This window comes from Lytechinus variegatus, chromosome 15, assembly GCF_018143015.1.
Source record: "Lytechinus variegatus isolate NC3 chromosome 15, Lvar_3.0, whole genome shotgun sequence".
NCBI classification, from domain to species: domain Eukaryota; kingdom Metazoa; phylum Echinodermata; class Echinoidea; order Temnopleuroida; family Toxopneustidae; genus Lytechinus; species Lytechinus variegatus.
This window is the reverse complement of record NC_054754.1, coordinates 4,017,886-4,043,386: the sequence shown is the minus strand read 5'-3', so window position 1 is coordinate 4,043,386 and position 25,501 is coordinate 4,017,886. Positions and strand designations below refer to the sequence as shown.

At 41.0% G+C, this 25,501-nt stretch overlaps 3 protein-coding genes across 5 annotated transcripts; 2 read left to right on the top strand and 1 right to left on the bottom strand.

Moving 5' to 3' along the window:
• The first annotated feature begins 393 nt into the window (after window positions 1-393).
• On the top strand, window positions 394-24,720 carry LOC121428612 (sulfotransferase 1C4-like). 2 transcript variants are annotated; one of them, XM_041625373.1, is made up of 7 exons: window positions 394-619; window positions 3,478-3,631; window positions 4,782-5,038; window positions 5,599-5,716; window positions 14,572-14,669; window positions 17,349-17,541; window positions 24,469-24,720. In XM_041625373.1, exons 2-7 carry the CDS (start codon window positions 3,478-3,480, stop codon window positions 24,480-24,482), a joined length of 834 nt encoding a protein of 277 aa, XP_041481307.1. In that variant the 5' UTR covers window positions 394-619; the 3' UTR covers window positions 24,483-24,720. The 2 variants fall into 2 exon arrangements, with proteins under 2 accessions (XP_041481307.1, XP_041481306.1); XM_041625372.1 differs by having other exon boundaries at window positions 396-619; window positions 24,428-24,720.
• Window positions 18,936-20,731, top strand: LOC121428614 (protein ALP1-like). 2 transcript variants are annotated; one of them, XM_041625375.1, is made up of 2 exons: window positions 18,936-19,452; window positions 19,558-20,731. In XM_041625375.1, the coding sequence occupies exon 2, from the start codon at window positions 19,901-19,903 to the stop codon at window positions 20,546-20,548; it is 648 nt and encodes a 215-aa protein (XP_041481309.1). In that variant the 5' UTR covers window positions 18,936-19,452; window positions 19,558-19,900; the 3' UTR covers window positions 20,549-20,731. Both variants share the same exon structure in this region, with proteins under 2 accessions (XP_041481309.1, XP_041481310.1).
• Window positions 21,111-22,699, bottom strand: LOC121428613 (alpha/beta-gliadin A-V-like). Its single transcript, XM_041625374.1, has 3 exons — window positions 22,508-22,699; window positions 22,013-22,393; window positions 21,111-21,880 (listed from the first exon to the last, which is right to left on the bottom strand). The coding sequence occupies exons 1-3, from the start codon at window positions 22,571-22,573 to the stop codon at window positions 21,578-21,580; spliced, it is 750 nt and encodes a 249-aa protein (XP_041481308.1). The 5' UTR covers window positions 22,574-22,699; the 3' UTR covers window positions 21,111-21,577.
• Window positions 24,721-25,501: the final 781 nt, after the last annotated feature.

Below are 25,501 nucleotides of genomic sequence, written 5' to 3'. Positions count from 1 at the left end.
TGCTTTTTGCCCCTGTTATTCAATTTATTCATTCATTCCTGAATTTATTTATCTATTTCATTTATTTCATGTTATCTATTTTTAAAAATCTATTTATTTATTTATCTATATAATTATTTTCTTATTTTTCTTTTTTAATATATTTATTCATCTTTATCTAATCTAATTTATTTATCTCATCATTTTTGTCATCATCATCAACATTATTATTATCATTTTATTTTTATTTGGAGTCCATTGTCTCCCATTGAACCCCTCCCCCACACACACCTTTCTATTTCACCCAGTGGGTGAAATTAATTATTAATTAAATTAATTATTTCACCCAGTGGGTGAAATAATTACGGGATGGCTGTGCAGCCAGAAATAACGCAGAGCGCCGCGATTAATACGGATGCATAATACGTCGGTCGTATATAAACTACGATGCTCTAGTGAGTTTAGCCGCTTAATTTTGAGTACATTCGTATTCGTACCATCTTCCTATTCGGTAACAACTTGCATTTGTTACAGCGTTGTATGTTTGAATCAGCACCTTCTATTTCGGAGCAAACGGATCCCTTTTTCTCCTGTTCAATTTTTCGAGTGATACCGTTTTCAGGACCCAGCTTGCTAAAAGGTAAGACGTTATTTAAGTCTTTCCCCTCCTTAACATTCCTCATTTTCTACTCCTGTAATTAGAAACAACAAAAAACAAATCAAAAGTGATGGCAAGTAAACCTTGACCGCAGATTCGAATTGGTAAAATGTACTGTAAGCAAAGACTCTAGCGTAATGAGCGAAAATTTTGAAGGGGCAAAACATGGATTAGTGGGCAAAATTTGGACGTTAAAAAAAGCCCCGAATTCTTTGATAGATATTGACATAATATTCAGATAGTGTTATCACAGTTCACCCTCTTTCTATCTTTCAACGAGGTCTTGATATTTTCGGGGGGGGGGGATCCATGAACCCATGTAAGCCATGCAGTGTCCACGGGAGAAAGGTAGTGCCCCTACATAATTCGTACATATGTGCCTAACTCCGATGTTGACCCAAAATAGTTTTAGAATTATGTCAGATTATGATCAACCTGATATATATAAAAGACTTGGAGGCCACCAACTTGGAGCTTGATATTGATGCAGGCCTCAAAAGGAAGGGGGGGGGGGGGGGTGGGTGGTAACTATGTACAGACGTAGCGTTTATTGCATGAAATAATAGGAATATAACAAAGGAACAGCAGGCATGCAGAAACCGCCCCTCACCCCCCCTCCCCCTACAAAAAAACCCAATATAGTCAGAGATGTTCTATTAAAATTTCTTTGACAGATAGAATTGAAATGGAAAAGAAATTGGGTAAAATATCAAACTATGTTAATTTTAACGGCATGTCTCAAAATAAGATATGAATTTTGAGCTCGCTCGCGACTATACTCAGAAAATTTTCCCAGGTTAATGGAGTAATGGAGTACCAACTTAAATCTTCGGACTTATTTCGCCACTGCCATCAGGTATCATCAAGCATTCTGTCTATTCATTACTGTACTTAATGAAAAAAATATTTTCCACCTGACTGATAGCGCAATGTTCAACACGAGCTTAAAGGACAAGTCCACCCCAACAGAAACTTGATTTGACTAAAAAGAGAAAAAATTCAACAAGCATAACACTGAAAATTTCATCAAAATCGGATGTAAAATAAGAAAGTTATGGCATTTTAAAGTTTCGCTTATTTTCAACAAAATAGTTATATGAACGAGCCAGTTACATCCAAATGAGAGAGTTGATGACATCACTCACTATTTCTTTTGTATTTTATTATATGAAATATGAAATATTTTTATTTTATCGTCATTGTCATGTGAAATGAAGTTTCATTCCTCCCTGAACACGTGGAATTCCATTATTTTTAACATTTTGTGCTTCAGGCAAGGAGGCCCTAATCGTCAAATTTGTAAAAATTGAAATATTGTATAATTCAAACAATAAAAAACAAAAGAAATAGTGAGTGAGTGACATCATCGACTCTCTCATTTGGATGTAACTGGCTCGTTCATATAACTATTTTGTTGGAAATAAGCGAAACTTTGAAATGTCATAACTTTCTTATTTTACATCCGATTTTGATGAAATTTTCAGCATTGTGCTTGTCTGATTTTTCTCTATTGATTCAAATCAACATTTTTCTGAGGTGGACTTGACCTTTAAGTAAGGACCATGAGAGAAAGAGAGAGAGAGAAAAAATAACTCTTGCAAAAACATCAGAAATATAGATCACACTTCAATGTTTTAACAAAAAGGAAATGACCCGGAAAATCCAACACGTACTCTGAACTGCTGATTGTGGTTCAAAGAAACCTATTGCTCCATTATAATACAATCATTTTGAATAAGCGCTCATGTAGGTGCTCCGTTAACAAAAGAGTATACTTTGTATTATAGTCACTGTATACTACGAAATAGATCACGATAGCGGACTGAGTGAATTAGCTCTTTGGAAATGCCCAAGGATATGGTATAGCTTCTGGGGCACGATATGATTTCTAGGAAATATTTGTGTTCATCTTTCCAAAGCTGGTCTTGCGATATGTTTTCAAACTGATTCATCGTATAAAGGCATTTGGTCAGCGACCTTTTCATGAGATAAAGGAAATGTATAAAATGGACAATCATGTCAGGTTCACACTAGCAGACTATTATCGCAATAGATAAATTACCTTTTTACTTTATCTTTTTTCCAAAACACGGCCAAAGAAAATCACTTTTCTATGTAATGAACTCTTTGAATACCGAATTTTGCACCAACTTTAAGAAAAAAATTTAATAGTTGAGGGGCTAGAAACAGAGTAATAGTTAACATGGTTAAGGAGGTGAAAAATTTAGCATTACTTTTTTTTTCGATCATTGTAAGATTAATCATAAGTCGAAATATATATATATATATCTTGCTATTCCTACAAACCAGATCTGTAGTGCATGAAGTTGCACTGATTTCTACTATAATATATTATATTTGATATCATATCCTTGGATGATCAGGAGATATATATATATATATTTAAAAACTTGACACCTCACAAATATCACATTTGAGAAAAAAATAAGTCATAAGCACAAATTATTATATGGTCAGAAAGAATATGTTCTCCCAAATAATTTGATACCATATTTATGTGGTATATGTGTTAATGCTTGGATGATCAGGAGGTATTCTTTGCAGTGATGTAAATTCTGCTTTGTGCCAAAGTAAGGCATAACTACAATGAATGAATTCAGAAGTCCACTATTCTACAAGATTTGCTTTCATTGGAATCTATTTAAAAACATGTTTTTAGTAATTTGCATTATCATGTGTAAGGGACACTGTTTAAAAGATTTATTATGGTTTGCTAATGATTTAAATTATTCATGTACATTGATGATATTTGATTATATGTCTATTTGTTACTCCCCTGTCACTCTTTTTCTCTGTGGTACTCTCATTTTTCTATACAGATGGCTGAAGAAAGGTATATTCCGCCTATTGCTTTTGAGCACCAGTATAAAGGTATATGGTACCCCGGTGTCGTACTAGACTCGAGTATTGATCGGATGAGAACCTTTCAAGTACGCGAAGATGATATCTGGATTGTGACCTATCCTAAAGCAGGTAGTTTTTGGTTGGTTTGGTTGGATATACTCAATTTTTTTCTTCAACACTCACACCCTCCATCGCACTCTCCCACATACACACACCACAGTCAGGCTGCGCCACAGGAACACGCAGTCAGGGGGGGGGGGGGGTCAGTAGTTTATATAGACCCATGGGAAATTTTGACATTTTAACATACACCATACCATGCGACCTTTTTTAAGAAACAACCATATGCTTTGCGTACTTAAAAGGTGGATACAGACCATTCCACGATTAACTTCGTATTGCATTAAACCATTTGAATTCATAATTGTGCGTTGGATCTACAACAGTGCCAGGGCAGAGAGTGAAACTATTATTTAGCGTTGGGGTTAGGTGTGATGTTGTGTCGCCGTCCCCTTGCACTTTGAATATAAATGGTGACGTCAGTTTCATTCCTCGATGCTCTAAGAGAGGAGTGGCGTCCATCTCCAGCGTTATTCCGATGTCGGCCTAAAACATGTGGGAACAGTGGGATGACCCACAGACAGTTCTCATATGATCAATCCATCAATCCATCCATCCATCAATCAATCAATCAATCAATCACAATCTTTTGCTTTCGTTGTTTTATCACCAGCAAATTTGGAGACCACACTCTGTAATTATTGATGATCTGTATACTTAGTTATTCGCGAGTTTTTCGCAAAATTCAATACATACGTTACAAAACACACCCCATATTGATGGTGTCTTCCTAGATCTGACAAGGTGAACAACTTGAGTGTTCGATTTTTAATTGCATGTACCGTAGACGTTGGATCATTGTGTGTTCACATAGTAGACTATGTCAAAATATCATACTATAAAACTGCTCAAATTCAACAATGTAAAGCAAATTAATGTGAAAATATTTTCACACTGTGGACACCTCGACAGTAACAGTTCACAGCTACATGTTCATGATTGTCGACTTTGTGATTCACACTGTTGAAATGCTAAAATTTAACAGTGTGAAGGTGAGTTCACAGTGTGTTCCACACTGTGAACACACTGTGGCAGACTCTGTGGGACACTTCTCTGTTAGCTCCATGGTTTTACCATTAGAGGTATTTCACCTGAACAGGCTAGACGTATCAATAGTATATATCAAGCCTAAAATTTATTCGTTTCAAACTTCTTTCAGGAACTCATTGGATGATGGAGATTATTGGCTTAATACTCAGCAACGGGTATCCAGATAAAATAGATCGGTCGCTCTACTCCTCCGCGATAGAAATGATTCGCGTAAATCAAAAAATTCCACGTTCGAAGGAAGAGGAACAGGAGCATCCGATAGATTGGTCACCATTCATGGATGTAATCGATAGGGCGCCCTCACCGAGGGTTCTCTTGACTCATCTCAACTACGATCTTCTACCTCAGGATTTACTGAAGGCCAAGGTAATTGTTCTGCTTTGTGTGACATTTTCAACAAAATTAACGTCTTCAGATAGATGCAATGACCATAGATGCAATGACCCAAATTCCGAATGCCAGCTCTTCGGCTGTAGTCCGTACTAAATCTATGAGAAGCTAGACATCTCGAAATTTAGATTACACGTTTCCTATGTTTACTATAACTTCCCCCTTGTTTTAATTGCTAATAAAACCATTTTACATACAATTTTCCAGACAGTTATGAATGATTTGGGAGTCAAGCGAGCTATAGATTCATTGAACGTGTGCTATTAAGTGGGTTTGTGTCACAATTGCATTGGACATCTATATTAGTTAAATCCCAAGTTTAGTTCATAGATTGAATTAAAGCCAAGTTCAGAATACGAATGATCATGGTTATCTTTTCACTTATCGTGATTATATATTTACTTTAAATCTTACCAACCTGTGTGTAATTTACCTTAGTAGCTATATGAATTCATACACATTGAAGTTATCCTACATACTTCTATACCTTCCAAATAATATCGGCATTTGCAATATTTTATTCCATTGTTGATCAGGTTGTTTATGTTGCCCGAAATCCAAAGGATATCGTTTTGTCGTGGTTCGATTTCGCAGGAAAGAACCCCGCTTTGCCGTTGACCATGGACAAAGCCATTACGAAGATGATGAATGACGGTAAGCTTCTTCCTCTTCTTCTTTTGCATGACATGTATGAAGTATCAGTTCTCGCTTTAATTTAATTATCCATGTCTTGTCATGTTGCTCAGAAGTGTCAGGTCAACTTCTTGGTCTCCTAGTGGTACGAGGTGGGGACAGTAAAAATAACGCGGTGTGTAGCTTGCTCGAGGCTTCCGGCCACATTGACAGGCAGCTAACGGCTTAGCAACAATACTGCCATCCTAACGGTGTCAGCGATTCAGAATTTCTCATTTCGGCTTCATCAATATGTCTTCAGGAGATAAGTAAGGATGGCTATCTGATGCAGTGCCTCTACCCTGGCGAAATCCTGCTTGCTCATTTTTAAGAACTTGAGAAGAGGGTCGATGATAGATTTAAACCGACCATGAAGTTTTTACTTCTAATAACTCTCCAAAAGCTTGAATAGGACTTAAAATGGAGATGTGACGATAGTTCATAGGATTGTAATTTTGTGAATATTATGTTACAGTGTAACAGTTATAGTTGTTCTACCTTAGGTATAGCCAGGGTCAACTGTTGTAGTAAGAGCCCCTTAGCCATGCTGTAGATTGAGGACCGCGATGAATCATCAATTCTATGGGGGTATTATCTGGCCAATGAGCATTTTTACTATAACTCTCCAAAAGCTTAAAGGAGATATGCACGATAGTTCATAGGATTGTAATTTTGTGAATATTATGTTACAGTGTAACAGTTATAGTTGTTCTACCTTATGTTTAACCAGGTTCAGTGGCGGACCGTGACCCGGAGGAGACAAAGCATTGGAGGGACATTGTTTGTGAACAATACTGTGCCCCTCCAATAGTGTCCAATGCTTTGTCTCCTCAGGGTCACGGTTCGCCACTGACCAGGTTCAACCGTTGTAGTATGAGTCCATTAGCCATACAGTAGATTGAGGACCGCGATGAATCATCAATTCTGGTGGGGTATTATCTGGCCAACGAGCATTTCTACTATAACTCTCCAAAAGCTTAAAGGAGATATGCACGATAGTTCATAGGATTGTAATTTTGTGAATATTATGTTACAGTGTAACAGTTATAGTCGTTCTACCTTATGTATAACCTGGTGGGTGTTTCATAAAGCTGTTCGTAAGTTAAGAGCGACTATTTAAGAACGACTGGTGATCCTTTCTTGTGGTAAATGGTATATACATTGGCGATAGTTAAGCGCGTAAGAAAGGTTCACCAGTCGTTCTTAAAGTCGCTCTTATCTTACGAACAGCTTTATGAAACAGTCCCCAGGTTCAGTGGCGGACCGTGACCCGGAGGAGACAAAGCATTGGAGGGACATTGTTTGTGAACAATGCTGTGCCCTTCCAATAGTGTCCAATGCTTTGTCTCCACAGGGTCACGGTTCGCCACTGACCAGGTTCAACCGTTGTATGAGTCCCTTAGCCATACTTGGGACCTTTCGCAATCATCACGGACGCTCGTATTAGGGTCCCCTAACACAAAAGTTAACGCTTACTCATACACTTGATTTTTAAGATTGATTGTGCATTACAGTCAATAGAATCAAACGTAGAAAACAGCTCTACGATCAATGCTAAGCTTTGTGTAACAGGGGGGTTACAGGCCCTACAAATCTGCTTTTCGTGTGCAAAATCCCTTTCCGCGACACCTGTACCGCATAGTACATGCATGTATATTACGACTGATGGCTATAGATATTCAAAATGCAGGACCTAAAATAGATCTATGACATGGAGAAGAAAGTGGTTTTTCAAACTAATCGAGAACATATTGAGTGAGGAAAAACTTACTGAATGAAGGCTTAAATATAGATCATTACAGTCCATCGAATCGATATTACATTTAATGTGGATTATTGGTGGATCACTGGCAATTGATTTCATGGATAGGATCGGGTCAAGGGTCGTCAAGCGCTCAACACGCACCTTGAGATAGCTCCGGTCTATCTGTTTTAAATCCACTTTTTTAACCTTTTTGTTTTCATCATCTAAGTTTTATTTTGTTAACATCGTATTTTTAGCGTATCTAAGTATCGCGGAAATCGTCGATTTCGCGTTTTTATCGATTTATAAACTCTAAATTTTGATCTGTTATCTTGTCTCAACGTGTATTATTTCTACGTGTTCATCGTTTTCGCCAGTGCAATAGACTTTATGTGTACGTGCAACATCGCCTGTTTGGATAGTTTTAGCATCATATTTCCGGTTTTTTATACAAGAGCATCTTTTTATCACTGGAAATTCATCACAAGCCTCCCTCTGCAATAGTCTGGAAATATCATGGGTGACTTCAGCATTCTTTTTGCGTTTTTGAATGTTCTCTGCATTACTTCATTGAAGTCAATAAACCCTTCTGAATCTGCAAATTTCCCGCCAGACGCCATATTGGATCGCCATTTTGGACCCGCCATATTAAGTCGAGGAAACTGGGCATGTATATGCTTGTGCGCATCTCCACTGGACCTGCACGCTGATATGCCGGTGAGTCTGTTCCATGTTTTCTACCACCAGTCTTCCTATAAAATAAATGCCTTACCGAATGTGATTAAAGACTTAGATAAAAACAAAATAACTCATTTGAGTCTACTTTTGCTATTGCTGGCTGGAGATATCAACACAAATCCTGGACCTTACCAGCCAAAATATCCTTGTGGTATTTGTAGCAAAGCAGTAAAGTGGTCACAACAAGCCATTGAATGTAAAGAATGTCATGTATGGTATCATAAACAATGCATCAAAATGAGTAACGAAATGTTTGAAGTAGTACAGAACCATCCCTCTTATAGTTGGATATGTTGCAGTTGTGGCCTCCCTAACTTTGCATCGTCGATCTTTGACTTTACGGATAGCTTTCAACTCTCAAATCCCTTTGAGCCATTGAATACATCCAACACTAACCATGATGATGATGACTTGTTGAATATAGATTATGATCTGAATGATAGGGCTCTTCCCCTACACACCTCAAGTCCCAAATCGAAAGTTAACCACAAACCTTCAACAAAACTGGCAAACAAAAATAGTAGGCCAAAAGGTAAAAGTAAAAGTAAATCACTTAAAGTGTTGAACATGAATTGCCAGAGTGTCAAAGCTAAACGGGAACAGTTCCATGCATTACTAGAATCCGAGCAACCAGATATTATTGTTGGGACAGAGTCGTGGCTACATAAGGACATAAATTCTGGGGAAATTTTTCCTCCAAATTTCCAAGTGTTTAGGAGAGATCGAACTGATGGTGACTCGCATGGTGGGGTTTTTGTTGCAGTTAGAGACAATATGATAGCCACTGAGGAACGAAGCTTAGCAACCGACAGTGAGAGTATTTGGATTAGCATTCATATCAAGTCAACCACTCCACTTTATATAGGGGCTTTTTATAGATCGCAGACTACAAATGTTGATTACATCAAACTTTTGGACCTTCCACTGAGTAAAATCCCGCAGCAAGCTTCAATTTGGCTGTTGGGTGATTTCAACCTTCCTGATGTGGATTGGGAGAACTTTAGATTTGTCCCAGGAGGTTCTTACCCTGGTCCAAGCAAGGCGATGGTTGACATGGCTTTGGACTACAATCTCTTTCAAATGGTCAACAAACCAACTAGGCTCAATAATGTTCTTGACCTATGTTTTACAAACTCACCATCTTTTGTATCAAACATAGAAATTATTCCAGGAATAAGTGATCACGATGTAGTTGTCGTTAACATCATGGCGAAGCCTAAGTTAAGTAGACCGGTTAAACGTAAAATCTACTTATATAAGAGAGCTAATTTTCCAGGCATAGACGATCGTCTTGCTGCTTTCAACACTAAGCTATCTCCGGAGTACGTCCGGGACAAAGACATCGATGAGCTGGTTCGGGAGCTCAACCAAGTGATTGGAGAGGCGATGACAAGTTGCATTCCTTCTAAAATGACTTCTTCAAGATGGAAGTTACCGTGGATCAGTCATACCATTAAGCAAAACCTACACAAAAAAAGAGGCTTTACAAGAAAGCTAAGAAGAGCGGTTCCGCAGAGGATTGGAAAGAGTTTACACTCCTACGGAGGAGCACAGACAGAGAGATAAGAAGAGCTAGAAACGATTACATGGAGGACATTATTGGTGGCTCACTTCAAACCAATAACACAAAGCCCTTCTGGAACTACATAAAGTCAATCAAGAGGGAAATACTTGGGGTTCCTACATTGTCAGTAGATAATGTCAAGGTCACATTACCTAAGGATAAAGCAAATGCTTTGAATAAACAATTTAGCTCAGTATTCACACAAGAAAACCTGACAAATCTTCCAGATATTCAGGATTCTGATATTCCGGATTTGCCTGACATCATAGTTACGCAGACGGGGGTTGAGAAACTCTTAAAAAAAATCCAACCCAACAAAGCTTCTGGACCTGATGCCATTCCGGCAAAGATATTAAAGGAGTGTGCAACGTCATTGGCTCCAGTATTAACGAAGATCTATCAAAAATCCCTGGACTCTGGACGTGTACCTTCGGTCTGGAGAGAAGCGAATGTAACCCCACTCTACAAGAAAGGTGACAGGAGTGAGGCCAGTAACTATCGACCAGTATCCCTGACTTCCATACCTTGTAAGATCCTGGAGCATATTATTCATCATCACATCATGGCTCACTACGACAAGCATGGTGTACTTGCGGATGTACAACATGGATTCCGCAAGGGTCGATCATGTGAGACACAGTTAGCAGCTCTTGCAGATGACCTAGCCAAGGCTCTGGATAATAGAGGTCAGGTAGATTTAATCATCATGGACTTTAGTAAGGCCTTCGATTCCGTGCCACACAAACGCCTGCTCAGAAAACTTCATGGCACGGGGGTTCGCAAAAACACCCTCCAGTGGATTGATTCGTTCTTAACAAATCGTCACCAGCAAGTAGTCGTTCAGGGTGAAACCTCAGAAAAGTGTGAGGTAACATCAGGCGTCCCGCAAGGGACGGTCCTCGGACCCCTCCTGTTCCTCGCATATATCAACGATCTTCCTTCTGGGATGCACTCCAATGTCCGGCTTTTTGCAGATGACTGTATTGTATACCGAGACATACATGATACTAGGGACACAGAAATCTTGCAAGGGGACCTAAATAAACTAACTACATGGGAAAAGGATTGGCAGATGTCATTCAATGCCTCTAAATGTTTTCAAATGAGAATCACACATAAGAGAAAACCAATCCAAACCAGCTACAGGCTCGGTAATGTCACGTTGGAAGAAGTGCAACATCATCCCTATCTCGGTGTGGAGTTATCAAGGGACCTATGTTGGTCAACTCATATTGACCAAATTTCATCAAAAGCCAATAGGATGTTAGGACTCTTAAAGAGAAATCTGCACTCTTGCAGTACTCGTACAAAGGAAATTGCATATAAATCTCTAATACGACCAAGGTTGGAATACTGCGCAGCAGTTTGGGATCCACAACACAAATCAGACCAGGATAAATTAGAAAGGGTTCAACATAGAGCGGCTAGATTTACCTTGAAGGATTACAGTAGGGAATCTAGTGTCACCAAGATGCTACAAAAACTAAAGTGGGACACATTGAAAGTCCGCAGAAGTAAGGCTAGACTGACAACCTTGTACAAAGAGACACATGGATTTGTACCCTCCAACATATCAGCCCACCTTCAATCTCAAAACCCAACTAGTTGTAGATATCGAACAAGACAAAAGGGAACTCTCAAATACAATGTTATAAGATCAAATAAAGACTGCTACCGATACTCCCTGTATCCTAAGACCATCCCAGAATGGAACCTTCTCTCTGAGGATGTTAGAAATTCTAAAGACGTAGGAGTTTTCAAACTCAAACTTGAAAGTTTGGACATCAACACTCTTGTCTCCAAAGCACACTACCAAAACTAACTGTGTTTAGCGCTTGACCCCCTAAACCCAAACGTACGCGACAACCAGATGCTGGTGATTGTACGTCAACGGACAGATACAGATGCAGATAGGATCAACCTCTCCAGCCGAACATTTCGCATGCGTTGATATGTACACATCATATGCGATACCTTTGAACTCGTTTCCTTTTGTTTCTTTTGTTTCTTTTGTTTCTTTGTTTCTTTTGTTTACTCCTTATACACAAACGATATGCCTCTCGCACACGATGTGAGGGGCATTATGTTTTACATTCCCCAGAAATGGGGATTAGATTCAAATTCCGGGGGGACCACTTCCATTGATGAGTGGATACCAGGCACGACCATGGGGTTTCGAAAAGTACCCTAAACATGCTAAACAAGGGAAGCAATTCTTTTCCAGATTATGAAAATGCATCTCTTAACAAGTATTTGGCTTGTGAAACCCTGCAAGTATTGAATATATATCCCTTATTTCAGCATTTTAAACATCGTTTTGACACCCTTATAACGTTACATAGGCCTATATACGTAACGTACCTGCCCACTCTGTCCCCTTTTACGGTTGGTCGCTACTGGTATCCACTAATCAATGGAAGTGGGCCCCCCGGGCGGCCTCTCGAGCTCTAGGAGGAGTCAAATGTGGCTTTGGAAAGTCGTCCTCAATCGGATAAATCGCTGTTACCATAGTAGCAACCAGAATTTTGCACACGAAACGCATATTGAATGTTTCCGTCGCAGATGCGAAACGAAAAAAAAATCTCATGTCACACAATTTGCATTGCAGGACTGAGTTTTACGACCATGATGACGGGCCCAAAAAGTCCCTTCCAAAGTCAACTACCGTTGTAAATAAGCGTCCGCGTCCTCAAACGAAAGGTCGGGACTGTAGATTGATGACCGCGATGAATCATCAATTCTGGTGGGATGATATACAGTGCGTCCCAGAAAAAACGAAACCGAGATTTAGCGATCATTTATCATAACTTAATCATAAATAAAATAGACAAATGACCTACCAATTTAAAGCTTAGAATCTCCTCTTTAATCTGATATTACTTAGGTTATTTCTTATTCACGCATGAGTGAGCAAAAACAATTTGAAGAAAGGATACCAAAAACTCATTTGGCGGGGGGTATTTGGGTTTCAAAAAGAAAACCACATTTCTGAAAAGTTCAATATCTGCTCTTTAATTTGATACCTCAATTACAGAAAATGGTCAAGAAAAAAAAAGTTCTGGTCATTTGAAATAAGGCTTGTATTTCCAAAATTTCATGAGATAAACGTGTTTTCACCAGTTTCCCACAGAAGCTATCGCATGGTGAACAAAAGATTTAACGCATGGCTGATCGTCAACAAAACGGAGTGTCGAGTGAGTTTGAACGCCAGCCTGGAGAACCTCTTCATTTTATGAAATTATTGAAATTCAAGCCTTATTTCAAATGACCAGAACTTTGTTATTTCTTGACCATTTTCTGTAATTTAGGTATCAAATTAAAGAGCAGATATTGAACCTTTCAGAAATGTGGTTTTCTTTTTGAAACCCAGATACCCCCGCCAAATGCGTTTTTGATATCCTTTCTTCAAATTGTCTTTGCTCGCTCATGCGTGAATGAGAAATAATCTAAGTAATATCAGATGAAAGAGGAGATTCTAAGCTTTAAATTAGTAGGTCATTTGCCTATTTTATTTATGATTAAGTAATGATAAATGGTCGCTAAATCTCGGTTTCGTTTTTTCTGGGACGCACTGTATATCTGGCCAACGAGCATTTCTACTATGGCGATAGTTGATGTGAAGCGTTTAGCTCTGCAATGCTGAACGGGGTCGATCAACACCAGGGGCCTGCCACATAAGGCCAGAATTTATTTTTTTATCTTATAATTATCCAGCACGTACCTTGCTTTCATCCCCAAACTCAAGCTAGAAATTCTGTTGCTCCTGAGTTGATACAAAATGGACATTTGATACTTTGCATCTTCTTCATGTGACCTGATTGAATGTGTTCTATGTTATTCTACTTGAATCTTTGAATGCCAATAACTTCCATGGCTTGATTCGTTCCATCGATCTCTGCATTTCCTGTCGAGACAGATTTTAACTTCTACCCCCCCCCCTCGTCACCTTTAGATTCAGCACGGGGAAATCATCCCGGGAAATCATAATATGAACGGGGGATCGTTTTATGAAATTGTCAGCACTGACAACTTGTCTTTCTCCAAGGATAGTGCCTCTCAGCCATTCAAAACCAAGGATTTCACTAAAATTGTCAGCTCTGACAATTTAGTCAGCGCTGACAACTTTCAAGAAACACCCCCCTGACCACTCCTCTCCTTATAGAGAGACCTAGCGTTTTCGGAGAACTCGATTTTCGCTGCTCCTTTAAACAAGTAAAAGAGGGATGCGGTAGCTGAGGTTCAGGTCAGAGGACGATGAAGGTGTAAGACATATTATCCACTCCCTAGTCCACGAGATCTTGAAAGCGCGTAGAATCCGATTTTCGAAAATGCCATCGTTTGGTTCGGAAACGTTGGAAGAGAATGGGCAAATTTCATTAGAGAGGTAGCGATTTGGGAAAATGCTCAACGGTGCACGAACACGGTCAGGGGCCCGTTGCAGCAAGAGTTGCAATCAATCGCAACTCTAAATATCATGCGCAACTTGATTTTCAACCAATCAACAGCGCGCATTTGGGACTTGCGATTGATTTTTTGACTTGCGTTTGAACGCAACTCTTTCTGCAACGGACCCCTGGTCTATTAAGATAATTGTTAAAATGCCAGTTTGGGATGGACGATTTCATTCCAGCGGCCGGGGTTGAAATTGTGCGGTTGCTTGAGGTCGTACAGATGATAAAGATAATATTCAGTTGCTTGTGTCCTTTTGCACCCTTCTATGATTTATGAAGTATATAACAATTATTACACAATTCTCTGTTCCGTGATATTTCTTGATATTCTCTAAAACAGAAGTGCACTGGGGTCCTTGGCCGCAACATGTTCGTCAGTTCTGGGAGCTCAGGGACCATGAGAATGTAACGTTTGTTTTGTACGAGGATCTCAAGAAGGTATGACTTATCACGAGATTGGTAGAATCTTCAAAAAATCGCCCTAGAACAAAGATAGTCCTGAACTCGGACGGGGGGCAGTTCGTAATTTTAAAATGAGACTGCATGCAGACATCTCACCTTCTCCCGTTGATTCTCTCTGATCCTGTATCATTGGCCGTCACTACCCTTCATTCACGCAGAAGAAGTCCATTCTCTATATTCATTATGTTGGCAGATCTGCTCGCATACATTCGTAATTCCGAAGCTTCGTCTTTGCGAAGGTTCGTTAATCCGAAAACGAAGTAAGGTTAGTAATTCCGAAGGTTCGTTAGTCCGAAAACGAAATGAGGTTCGTAATTCCGAAAACGAAATTAGGTTCGTAATTCCGAAGGTTCGTTCGTCCGAAAACGAAATAAGATTCGTTAGTCCCAAGGTTCGTAAATCCGAAAACGAAATAAGGTTCGTTAATCCGAAAATGAAATTAATTCAGTTTGAACTGATGTATGTTTTGATTCATCCAGGAAGTCAAATATCGATGGAAGAAATAAATCTATTCATCTGGACTTATTTGTTGAAGCAGAGGACGATCCGGGACGCTTCTTCAGCTCTTCTGAACTGGCGGGAATTCTTCGTTGCCGATTGGTGCCGAAGCACCGTCGATGTTATTGTCTTGGAGACGTCGAGGAATTTTTCGGATTACAGGATTGTAAATCCGAGAGAGGTTATGTCGTAATCCTCCTCCTTTGTTGAGAGATGGGTTCTCTGCGTTGACGTAGACCGCCTCACGGACACCCCTCTCGGATTTACAATCCTGTAATCCGAAAAATTCCTCGACGTCTCCAAGACATCGACGGTGCTTCGGCACCAATCGGCAACGAAGAATTCCCGTCAGTTCAGAAGAGCTGAAGAAGCGTCCCGGATCGGACGTGAAACTGTCCTCTGCTTCAACAAGTAAGTCCAGATGAATAGATTTATTTCTTCCATCGATATTTAATTCAGTTTGGTAACAATAACGGTGCTGTTCTTGCAAGATAACGGGATATTATGCAATGATAAACTATCAAACGATGATATATACGTGTGTGATCATCGTTTGCGATTATTATGATCATCATTAGTATTATCTTTTATTTTTATTACCAGCAGAAGATGTTATTAAAAATGACATCCCCTCCAATACAAATCCTCTTATCTGGAGGTTACTCGCAAATGACCAACACACTTAATCACCTGCATCTTTAAAACATTTGCTCAGATAAAATCGAAATTAAGCGTTTGTTTGATCCGGGCGCCTATTCTTAAATCAATACATGCTTTGACCACAACACAGTTTATCATTGCATAGTATCCTGTTATCTTGCAAGAACAGCACTGATCTTGTTACCAAAATGAATTAATTTCATTTTCGGAAATACGAACCTTATTTCTTTTTCGGATTAACGAAACTTATTTCGTTTTCGGACTAACGAACCTTCGGAATTGCGAACCTCATTTCGTTTTCGGAATAACGACACAAATGTTCGGATTAACGAACCCTTTTTCGTTTTCGGATTAACGAACATCGAAGTATAGGCAATTTACGTGTTTCGGAGTTACGAACTTTCGGAATAAAGAACCTTCGGAATTACGAACCTTCGGAAATACGAAGTGTAACCGATCTGCTAACCTCCAGATCTGTCTTGTCCGGCCCCAGATTTTCCCCAGGAAGTTATGTCTAAAATTACTCCTCTGTGATTCTTCTAAATATCCTCGAACGCTCATCGGATATATCCGTTATTATGTTATAAATCTTGACACGGATTATAATTTATGAATCATTTTTATATACATTGCTTCCCAGAAAAAAACGAAACCGAGATTACGCGACGATTTAAAAAAAAAACTTAATCATAAATACAATAGACAAATGACAATGTAAAGCATAGAATCTCCTCTTTCATCTGATATTACTTAGATTATTCCTCTTTCACGCATGAGTGAGCAAAAACAATCTGAAATAAAAGAATACCAAAAACTTAATTGGTGGGGGTATCTGAATCTCAAAAAGAAAATCACAAGTCTAAAAAGTTCAATATCTGCTCCTTTATTTGATACCTTAATCACGAAAAAAGTCATGAAGTAAAAAAGTTATGTTCCCTCGAAACAGTGCTTGTATTTCCATAATTTCAATGAATAAACGTGTTTTCACCGGTTTCCCACAGAAGATATTGCATGGTTAACACAAGACTTAATGCATGGCTGATCGTCAACAAAACGGAGTGTCAGTGAGTTTGAGCGCTAGCCTGTTCATTTTGTGAGATTATTGAAATTTAAGCCTTATTTCAAATAACCAGAACTTTGTTATTTCTTGATCATTTTCTGTAATTGAGGTATCAAATTAAAGAGCGATATTGAACTTTTTAAAAATGTGGTTTTCTTTTTGAAACCCAGATATAGCCAGCCAGATGACGTTTTGGTATCCCCTCTTACTATTATCTTAAAATTATTTTTGCTCACTCATGCGTGAATGAGGAATAAACTCGGTTTCGTTTTGTCTAGGACGCACTGTACACTACTAAAATTTCACTTATTCATTGAATACCATTAAACATCGTTAAAGGCCAATTCTGGAACCACCGTTTATTACCGCATTGAACGTAGGCCTTAAAAAATTCTTCGATATATTTAACGTAACTGGGCTTAATTTTGTCTTTTTAGGAACCGGCCAAACACATTCAGACAATTGCTTCAAGTATTGGCCGCCCCCTATCGGAGGAAGTTCTAGATCGTGTCGTGAAGTTCAGCCACATTGATGCACATAGAGAAACATTCAAGAAAATGGCGGAAAGTGGACAAGGAGGTCTTGTGAAAGGTTCAGGACCTGCTGGAACTTTCAAATTCATAAACAAAGGTGAGCACGTGATTTTCTTTTTCTTAGAATGTCACACATATTTCGTAATTTTTTTACGAATACATAGGGTTTTAAGAGAAAGATCCTTTATTAAAGTAAATCTTTGAAATGGTAATATTTTCCCTACTTTCAGTGTGAGGCACTGTTTGTGGAACAATTTTGTTTCACCATCGTTGTTGACATTTTAAAAGATTTAAGATGAGTATTTTATATATATACATAAATATATATATATATATATATATTTTTTTTTTTGGGGGGGGACTGGATGGTAAAATTTACAGTGATTTATAAATCCACGCACATTGAACATAAAAATCACATTGCATGTGCATGATTATATAGTATGTTTTATGGTCATAGTTATTATCCACTAATTATCACTTACAAAAGAATATACATGCACAGTGCGTCATTGAACGGCGAAAGCGAACATTATCGATAATAAATCACACCTTAACCATATAATGTGCAAAAAAGACGACCTCTATCATCTTAAAGCTCAGAGTGTTCCTCACAGTACCTCAGATGGCTACTCAATCCACACTTTTCGCATATACTTCGGAGACAGATCTCTGAACATGCAAGTCAAATCGCAATGGAGAGCTGAGAGTCTTTTGTCGAAAGTTGGATGACCACGACGACATCGAAATCTCTCGACTCTGGGCAACAATGTATTTGCAATTGTTAATCTGGCGCAAAATTAATCTTCGGATGATCTGCTGACCCATTCCACCAACTTTCGACAAAGGCCTCTCAGCTCTGCATTGGGATTTTGATCGCAATTTCAAAGGAATCGATGCGTTGCGTAGAGTTTCTCCTCCGCAGTAAATGCGAAAACTTTATATTCGCGCAGTAAAGAATTGAGGATACCAACAAGTTATTTGGAGGACATTTATCTGTATTTCAAAACGGAAACCGTAAGTCTAAAGAGTTCAATATCTGCTTTTTGATTTGACACCCCAATCAACGAAAACTTCCATTGATAAAAAGTTTTGTTTCTTAGAATTTGCGTTTATTTCCATCATTTCATTAAACAAAATTAATGCGTTTTTATTTTCCATGGATTTGCCTCTTTTGCCATCGCATCTTTACACAAGACATCGTGAATGGTACGAAGCACTAGACATTGGACTTTAATTCTGTCACTGCTTGGTATGCCTAGGTCACATAGCCCGGCCGGTGTCCGGCATCGGTGGAGCTCGGTGGATTTTTGAGGTGTCGCCGAGCTCCCCTCATCGGTGGCATAGCTCGGTGACGTGACCGGGCTCCGTCCGGAAATCTACAGGCGACCGACCAAACACCGGCCGATGACCGTCCGGAGTCTGTCTCAAAAGTGGAGATTTTTTTCGGCCGATGTGGCAGCAACTACCGGCCGATGTCCGGCGGATGGTCGGCCGGACATCGGGGGGTATACGGCCGGTACCCGAGCAGGTTAAAGGACACCGTGCGATCACCGGCCGGGTTGTTAACGGGCTTCGAACACTGCCCGGCCGATGTTCGGCCGGTGTACCTCGGACTTGGGGGGCCGATGGTCAGCTATTCCATACCTGTATATATATATGTCCACCCTACCTGGAATGGTCAGTTCATCACTATGGCTGCACCGAGAAGACTACGAATGGCGTTGTTAGAACACGAGCTAGCTCAGGCGAGGTTCCAGTACAACTTGGTCCTGGCAGCACTGCTCGAAGAAGCCGAGAGGGAGCGACAGAGGGCCGGCAGAAGAATAAGACGTTGGTGGGTGCGCGAGTGGATCCTACGCAGACCTCGTTTCGGCCAGTATGAGACGCTCATGAGGGAACTCGAGGCCGAGCACGCTGCCTACTTCAAATCCTACCTCCGCATGGAGCCACAGATGTTCTATGAGTTGCTTGACCGAGTTGGCCCCCGCATTGCCAAGACCACAACGTAAGTTTACACTTTATGAACCTACTGTCAAATTGTGCTGAAATGTCTTCCATCCATATTTATTCTAGTTTGATTTTATTCATATTTCACCCTCTTCTGTTGCAGGCATCGAACCCCCTTGGATCCTGGGCTGAAGCTGGCGATCACCTTGAGGTTCTTGGCGACCGGAAGCAGCTATCATGATCTGGCGTTCGCGTTTCGTGTCCCACACAACACCATCTCTCTGTTCGTCCCCGAGGTCTGTCAGGCCATCTACGACGAATACGAGGACGAGATGTGAGCCACTCCCCAGACAGAAGATGAGTGGCGCCCGGTAGCCGAGGGATTCGGAGACAGATGGAACTTTCCCCACTGTTGTGGCGCGATCGATGGGAAACATGTCGCCATCAAGAAGCCCCCCAAGAGCGGCTCACTTTACTACAACTACAAAGGCTTCTTTTCCATCGTCATGCTTGCAGTGGTAAACTCTGACTACAAGTTCATCTGGGCGGATGTGGGGTCACCAGGGTCGTATTCCGACGCCGGCATCTTTAACCGGTCGCGACTGGAGCCAGGTCTGCGTGAGGGAACGATCGGACTACCCCAGCCGGATCCCCTACCAAATGACGACCAGGACACACCCTACTACATGGTCGGGGACGACGCCTTCCCCCTACGGCCATACATGATGAAGCCTTACCCTCATCGGCACCTGAAACGGGACGAGCGGATCTACAACTACCGGTGTTCCAGGGCACGCCGTGTGGTTGAAAACGCGTTTGGTATATTCGCCAATCGCTTCAGATGTCTGCTAACAACCCTGGGATTGAGACCGTCGAAAGTTACCAAGATCGTCAAGGCCTGCATGACCCTTCACAACCTCATGAGGACTCGTTACCCCAACCTTCAGAATGCTGACCTCGACCGGGAAGATGAGCAGGGTCAGATCATCGCGGGTGCATGGCGAGACCAAGCCGTGCTCGAAGATGTGCAAGCAGCAGGGCACGGGCCAAGATTGACCCGACCAGGCAAAGAACTGCGCGCATACCTCAAGAATTACTTTTGCAGTCCTGCCGGGAGTGTGCCATGGCAAGATGTGGCAATAAACCAGCAGTAACTTGTGTCTAATATTGTTACAGTATACCGGATGCAGCCACAGACATTCCATTATTCTTCTCAGGACTTAACGCATTTTTGATGTGTTATACTTTCCATTATTCAGTATGTTGTTTGCAAATAAATCTGTTATTGGGTAATCTTAAAACATTGCCTTTGCTCTTTTTAATTTGAACACTAGTAATAAATGCCAAAAGAAATCAAACCTGTTTGAAAGAATAAATCAATATTAAAATACACCAGTATGAATAAGATGAGATGTGTGTAAATAATACAACAGCAACACATTCATTGTGATTGAATTATTTTTAATCAAAGAATAATCGTCATTGTATCTTTTCTTTCACCTTTAAAAACTAACCTTTCATAAAGAAAAACACTTGTATCAACCAATATGATTAGCTTTGTAATTTTGTAATAGGCTTCAAATGATTGCCCATTAATATGTTTTCACCTTTTAAAAAGTATGTGTTTTTTCATAATGAGGAAGGATCTCCATTGTTTACATATCAGCTAAAGTCTTACGAAATATTAATTTTTACTTGAGTACTGTTTAACTTTTGATCTATGCAACTTTGTTAAAATTAACCAATTTTTATGGTGTGTTCTATAAAACCTTCTAAATGACATTTTCTTTCCTTCTAAATTAACTTTGTTTTACCTTTTGAGTTCTCAGTTTATTGCTCTAAGATGTTAAAAAGATAAAAACAATAAAGACAACGACAGAACTTTAGTTTTCATACCTTGGATGTTACCACATACACAATAAATATGGCAATAAACATAAACTGGCACTGTAGACCGCTGCCATCGAAAGAATATATATCACAAGATAACTATAACCCGACTGGCAATGCTGCCAAAATAACTGTCACTGTGAGTAACCGAGGCTAACTGTCACTGTAAGTATACGAGGCACACTGTCGCTATAAGTATCCGAGGCACACTGTCAGTACGATCACTAAAACTTTGGACTACTTGACTGAGGTGGGTCTCTGTCAGACTGTGAAGAACTCGGCCTGTCCTGCTCCTACTCCTGCTCATACTCTTGCTCCTTCTCCCGCTGCAGCTCTGCTGTGTTATCCTCGGGACCTTCGTTTGTGACATCACGTTCGTTCGCATCTAGCAACTGCGAAAGGCTGCTATCTCTTGACCTCTGTGCAGGTGACTGCGTGTTGAGGCTGATGTTGGCGGGTGAAGAAATCTGCCACGCAGCTTCTGTGATGTTAGACCCTTTGCTGGCGGGGAGCCTGAGGGGAGACGGCAAGGCCAGCAAGGATGAGAGGTCATATGTCGCAGAGGTGACTGGGGGTGCAGACACTGCCCTGGGAGGCTGAAACATAGCAAAAGCATAAAAATATTATTGCTGTGCAAAAGAAAACTAAAAGTTATGATATGCATACAGAAACTCATTTTTTTTTTAAATATGTACTGTAAAATATCACTATGGAAGAGAAACATGTACCTGGAGCTGTTCATACAGCTGCTGTGGCGGCTGCTGCTGCTGCTGCCGAACTGGAGGCGTAATACAGGTGATAAACTGCTGCGGCTGCTGCTGTGGTTTCAGGGATGCGGGCTGAAGATACATCGGCTGTTGGTTATAAGGATCTGCCAGAGGAACGGCCGGCTGTACGATCTGCGGCGGGGGCTTCGGAGGCTGCTGCTGGGGCTGCTGCTGAATCCCCTGCATGAGCGGGACGAATCTCATGAATGTGGTGAAAGTCTCCAGCTGAAACTGTCTGTACCGGTGTGCCGGCACCTGGTTGTTCGCGCTTGTCATCCACTCCGCCCAGGCGTCACGCTCGGCCTGGAACGGATCTGCAGCTGTAGCCTGGGCTACACGCACCTGTGAAGAGAATATGAAAAAAAATCATGTAATTGTAAATACAATTCTTGCATTTTGTATTGGGATGTAAGTAGCAGAAATGACAAAATTTTGCAAGTTTTGTCAAGTATTTACCTTTTCAGCTGCGTCCTGAGTGGCCTTGGCACTAGACTTGAGACACTCGATCAGCGTCCTGGACATGTCGCTGGCGGATGTAGCCTTGCTCTTCTTGCTGACAGCTCCCGCTCCCTGCGACGTGGTCGGCTCAGACTCAGACGGTGCAGCACACTTCGCCTCCGACGCTGAATCCTCGTCCTAACCAGCAAGCTGAAGCATGAGCAAGCAAAACATTGACATTAGAGTCGAAAGGCGAAAGTGGGATAAGAAGGGTGTGCAACAGACAGGCAAAGAAAAAACATTAAGACGTTTCCAAGGCAACTTGACAAAATTCTGCTTGCAGATGCTTACCCTCCCACAAGTCGATTTCTGCGTCCGTGATATGTGATGGGCGTCCAGAAACTCATACGCCTTCAGCTTGAACTTCTGGAGTGACGTAAGGGGGGCTGCCCAGGATCCACTCTTGCCACTCTTGGGTCTGTTCTTGAGCTTGAAATGTTCGGTACGGCAACTTGTGAAGTGCCTCTGTATGGCTTGGACTGCAACATACAGAAAAACAAACCAAAACAATAAACCAGCAAGACATTTAATAAAATGCTTTCTTAAAGATAAAAGTACCAATGAAATCCGACAAATTTGATAACAATTTCGAAAAATTTTAAAAGCTGACAAGGTCTCACCAGAAAGCCCGATCTGTTCGCTAAACTTGTCCAGAGTCCAGTCCTTCAACTTCGTGTTTTTGTGGTTCTCATGCCCAACATCGTAGTACATAGGGTGTCCCTCGTAGAACTCTGCTATCTCTTGCATTTGCTCTGGGGTAATCTCCTCTATGGGCACTCCAACGGCTCGCCGCGACGTGGACGCCGACGAGGAAGAGGACTTGGACGTGGACTTGGACTGGGACGAATGGGAATCGGCATCAGACGCCTCTGACGGCTCCTCCTCCGTGCCACTGGCGCCGCCTTCTCCCTCTGGTGATCTCTTTCGGGAAGAGGTTCTTGTCTTTACTGCCGGCGGCGCCTTCTTCCCCTTCTTCGGGGCCTTCCCCTTTCTGCTACCTGGTGGCGGCCTCTTCTTCCCGTCATCCTCTAGTGGTGGCCTCTCCTCTTCATCCCAATCATTTACCCTCACAACTTTTGGCATCCTTAAATAGACTGTTACTCTAAAGTCTTTAAAAAGCGTGGTATCCTGAGATGTTGCTTGTATGAATACAACCAGCTGAATGTTGAGCACGGATCTCCGAAGCGAGCGGTTTATATACCAGCAACGATATCCGGCCGAGTTCCGGCCGATGTCCGGCCGAGCTTCGGCCGCTGTCCCTTACATCGGTCACCCACCGGTACTATACTTTCCAGGGCTCGGTCCCACATTGGTCGGAGCTCGGCCGAAACTCGGCCGGTGTCCGTTCACAAAAGCTTGTCCTCTGGTGACCTCAGAGGCACGGGACACCGGCCGATACTCGGTCGTACACCGGCCGATGCGTATTCCGATGTGGTAAGGATGGGGCTGCGATGAGGGAGCTCGGTGAGAGCCCGTCGAATTTTTAACTCCGAAGTTAAATTTCGCCGAGCTGCCACCGATGCGGTTTTTAGCCCCAAACGCCGGCCGGTGACCACGGGAGTCCGGCCGGTGTCCGGCTAAAATCGCATCGCTGGCTCATCGGAACCTCATCGGCCGGGCTATGTGACCTAGGCATAAACCTCCTAAATGTATTTTGTATCATATACTGACCAGGGATGGCTTCTCAACATGCTCAAAGCTCTTTGTATCACGTGGAAAAGGCGCTATACATTTCTAAACTATTGATAATGGGTGATCGACAACAAAACGGAGCGTCCAGTATTAAGTCCAGCTGGCGTGTAAAACGTCTTCATTTACTGACTAACTTATTGAATTCATTTTCCCTTCTAAATAATGTTTATCTTTATTCCATGACAGGTGTGACGGGTCGCTGGAAACAACACTTCACTGTGGCACAGAACGAAGCCTTTGATGAATGGTATAAATCCAAGATGGCGGACACGGATCTTAAGTTTACATTCGAGTAAACGCCGATATACAGATTACCAACTCTATTTTGAAGAAATTTAAATCATTTCTAATCCTCCAGCCCGAAAGAAAGAATTAATTACATTTTGCTAAAATTAGGAACTGGGTCCCGTTTCATAAAGGACTTGCAACTGTTGTAACTTTGTCATTATGGCAACTACCATGGGAACCTTGATTCTGATTGGCTGCTGAGGCCTGTTACCATGGTAGCTGCCATTAGTTACAAAGTTACAACAGTTGCAAGTACTTTATGAAACGGCCCCCAGAGATCAGAGAAACGCGAAAAACTTGGAAAAAAGTAGGTTCTGTACCATTCGCCTTCGAAGGACCATAACTCTGTGACCCAGGACAATTGTGACGCAAGCAAGGTGTCAAATTGAAGTTGTTAAGGTATCCAGTTATGTAAAATACAAATCACAAGAATGAATACTTGATATAGCTGACTTTTGAACTTCGGTTACTTAAAAAAAACACCCCGTAGAAAACCCCCCAACTCCCATTGAAGCCTTGGAATCACAATCACCTGCTTTGCGTACCTACCAGTTAAGAACTTGTCATACTTAAAGTTGCTATGTACATGTACTTTGAACACTTTCATGAAAGAAATTTTAATGAACATTGGAATGGATGCTTAGGAGGAACCCCACCCCCCCTCCAGAAAATCAAATAAGTCATAGAAAAATAAATAAACTTGGCAGCATTCCTAAATGTAGTGGAAGGGATCTATTTTCAAATTAAAACATATCGGGGGAATAACAATCATTAACAACCCAGCTATATTTGTTTTGGGTCGCTTTAACTAGACGTATTCTGAAGTATATGATGAATTTTATCAAGGGCAAGTACTGATAGAGTACCGTAAGGGCACTAGTATTCAACCCGTTTTGAGAGTTTCTTCAAATATAAAGAAATATAGAATTTACCTGAATTTCAGACCCATCTTATTTCAAAGAGCAAATGTAA

What these genes read in the sequence shown, in the direction of transcription:
- LOC121428612 (XM_041625372.1), top strand. Translation starts at nt 3,478, where the DNA reads ATGGCTGAAGAAAGGTATATTCCGCCTATTGCTTTTGAGCACCAGTAT. An exon ending in TGTGACCTATCCTAAAGCAG is followed by an intron (nt 3,632 to 4,781) that starts GTAGTTTTTGGT and finishes AACTTCTTTCAG; the next exon opens with GAACTCATTGGATGATGGAG. An exon ending in TTTCAAATTCATAAACAAAG is followed by an intron (nt 17,542 to 24,427) that starts GTGAGCACGTGA and finishes ATTCCATGACAG; the next exon opens with GTGTGACGGGTCGCTGGAAA.
- LOC121428614 (XM_041625375.1), top strand. Translation starts at nt 19,901, where the DNA reads ATGCTTGCAGTGGTAAACTCTGACTACAAGTTCATCTGGGCGGATGTG.
- LOC121428613 (XM_041625374.1), bottom strand. Translation starts at nt 22,573, where the DNA reads ATGTCCAGGACGCTGATCGAGTGTCTCAAGTCTAGTGCCAAGGCCACT. An exon ending in CTCAGGACGCAGCTGAAAAG is followed by an intron (nt 22,394 to 22,507) that starts GTAAATACTTGA and finishes TTCTCTTCACAG; the next exon opens with GTGCGTGTAGCCCAGGCTAC. An exon ending in AGCTGTATGAACAGCTCCAG is followed by an intron (nt 21,881 to 22,012) that starts GTACATGTTTCT and finishes GCTATGTTTCAG; the next exon opens with CCTCCCAGGGCAGTGTCTGC.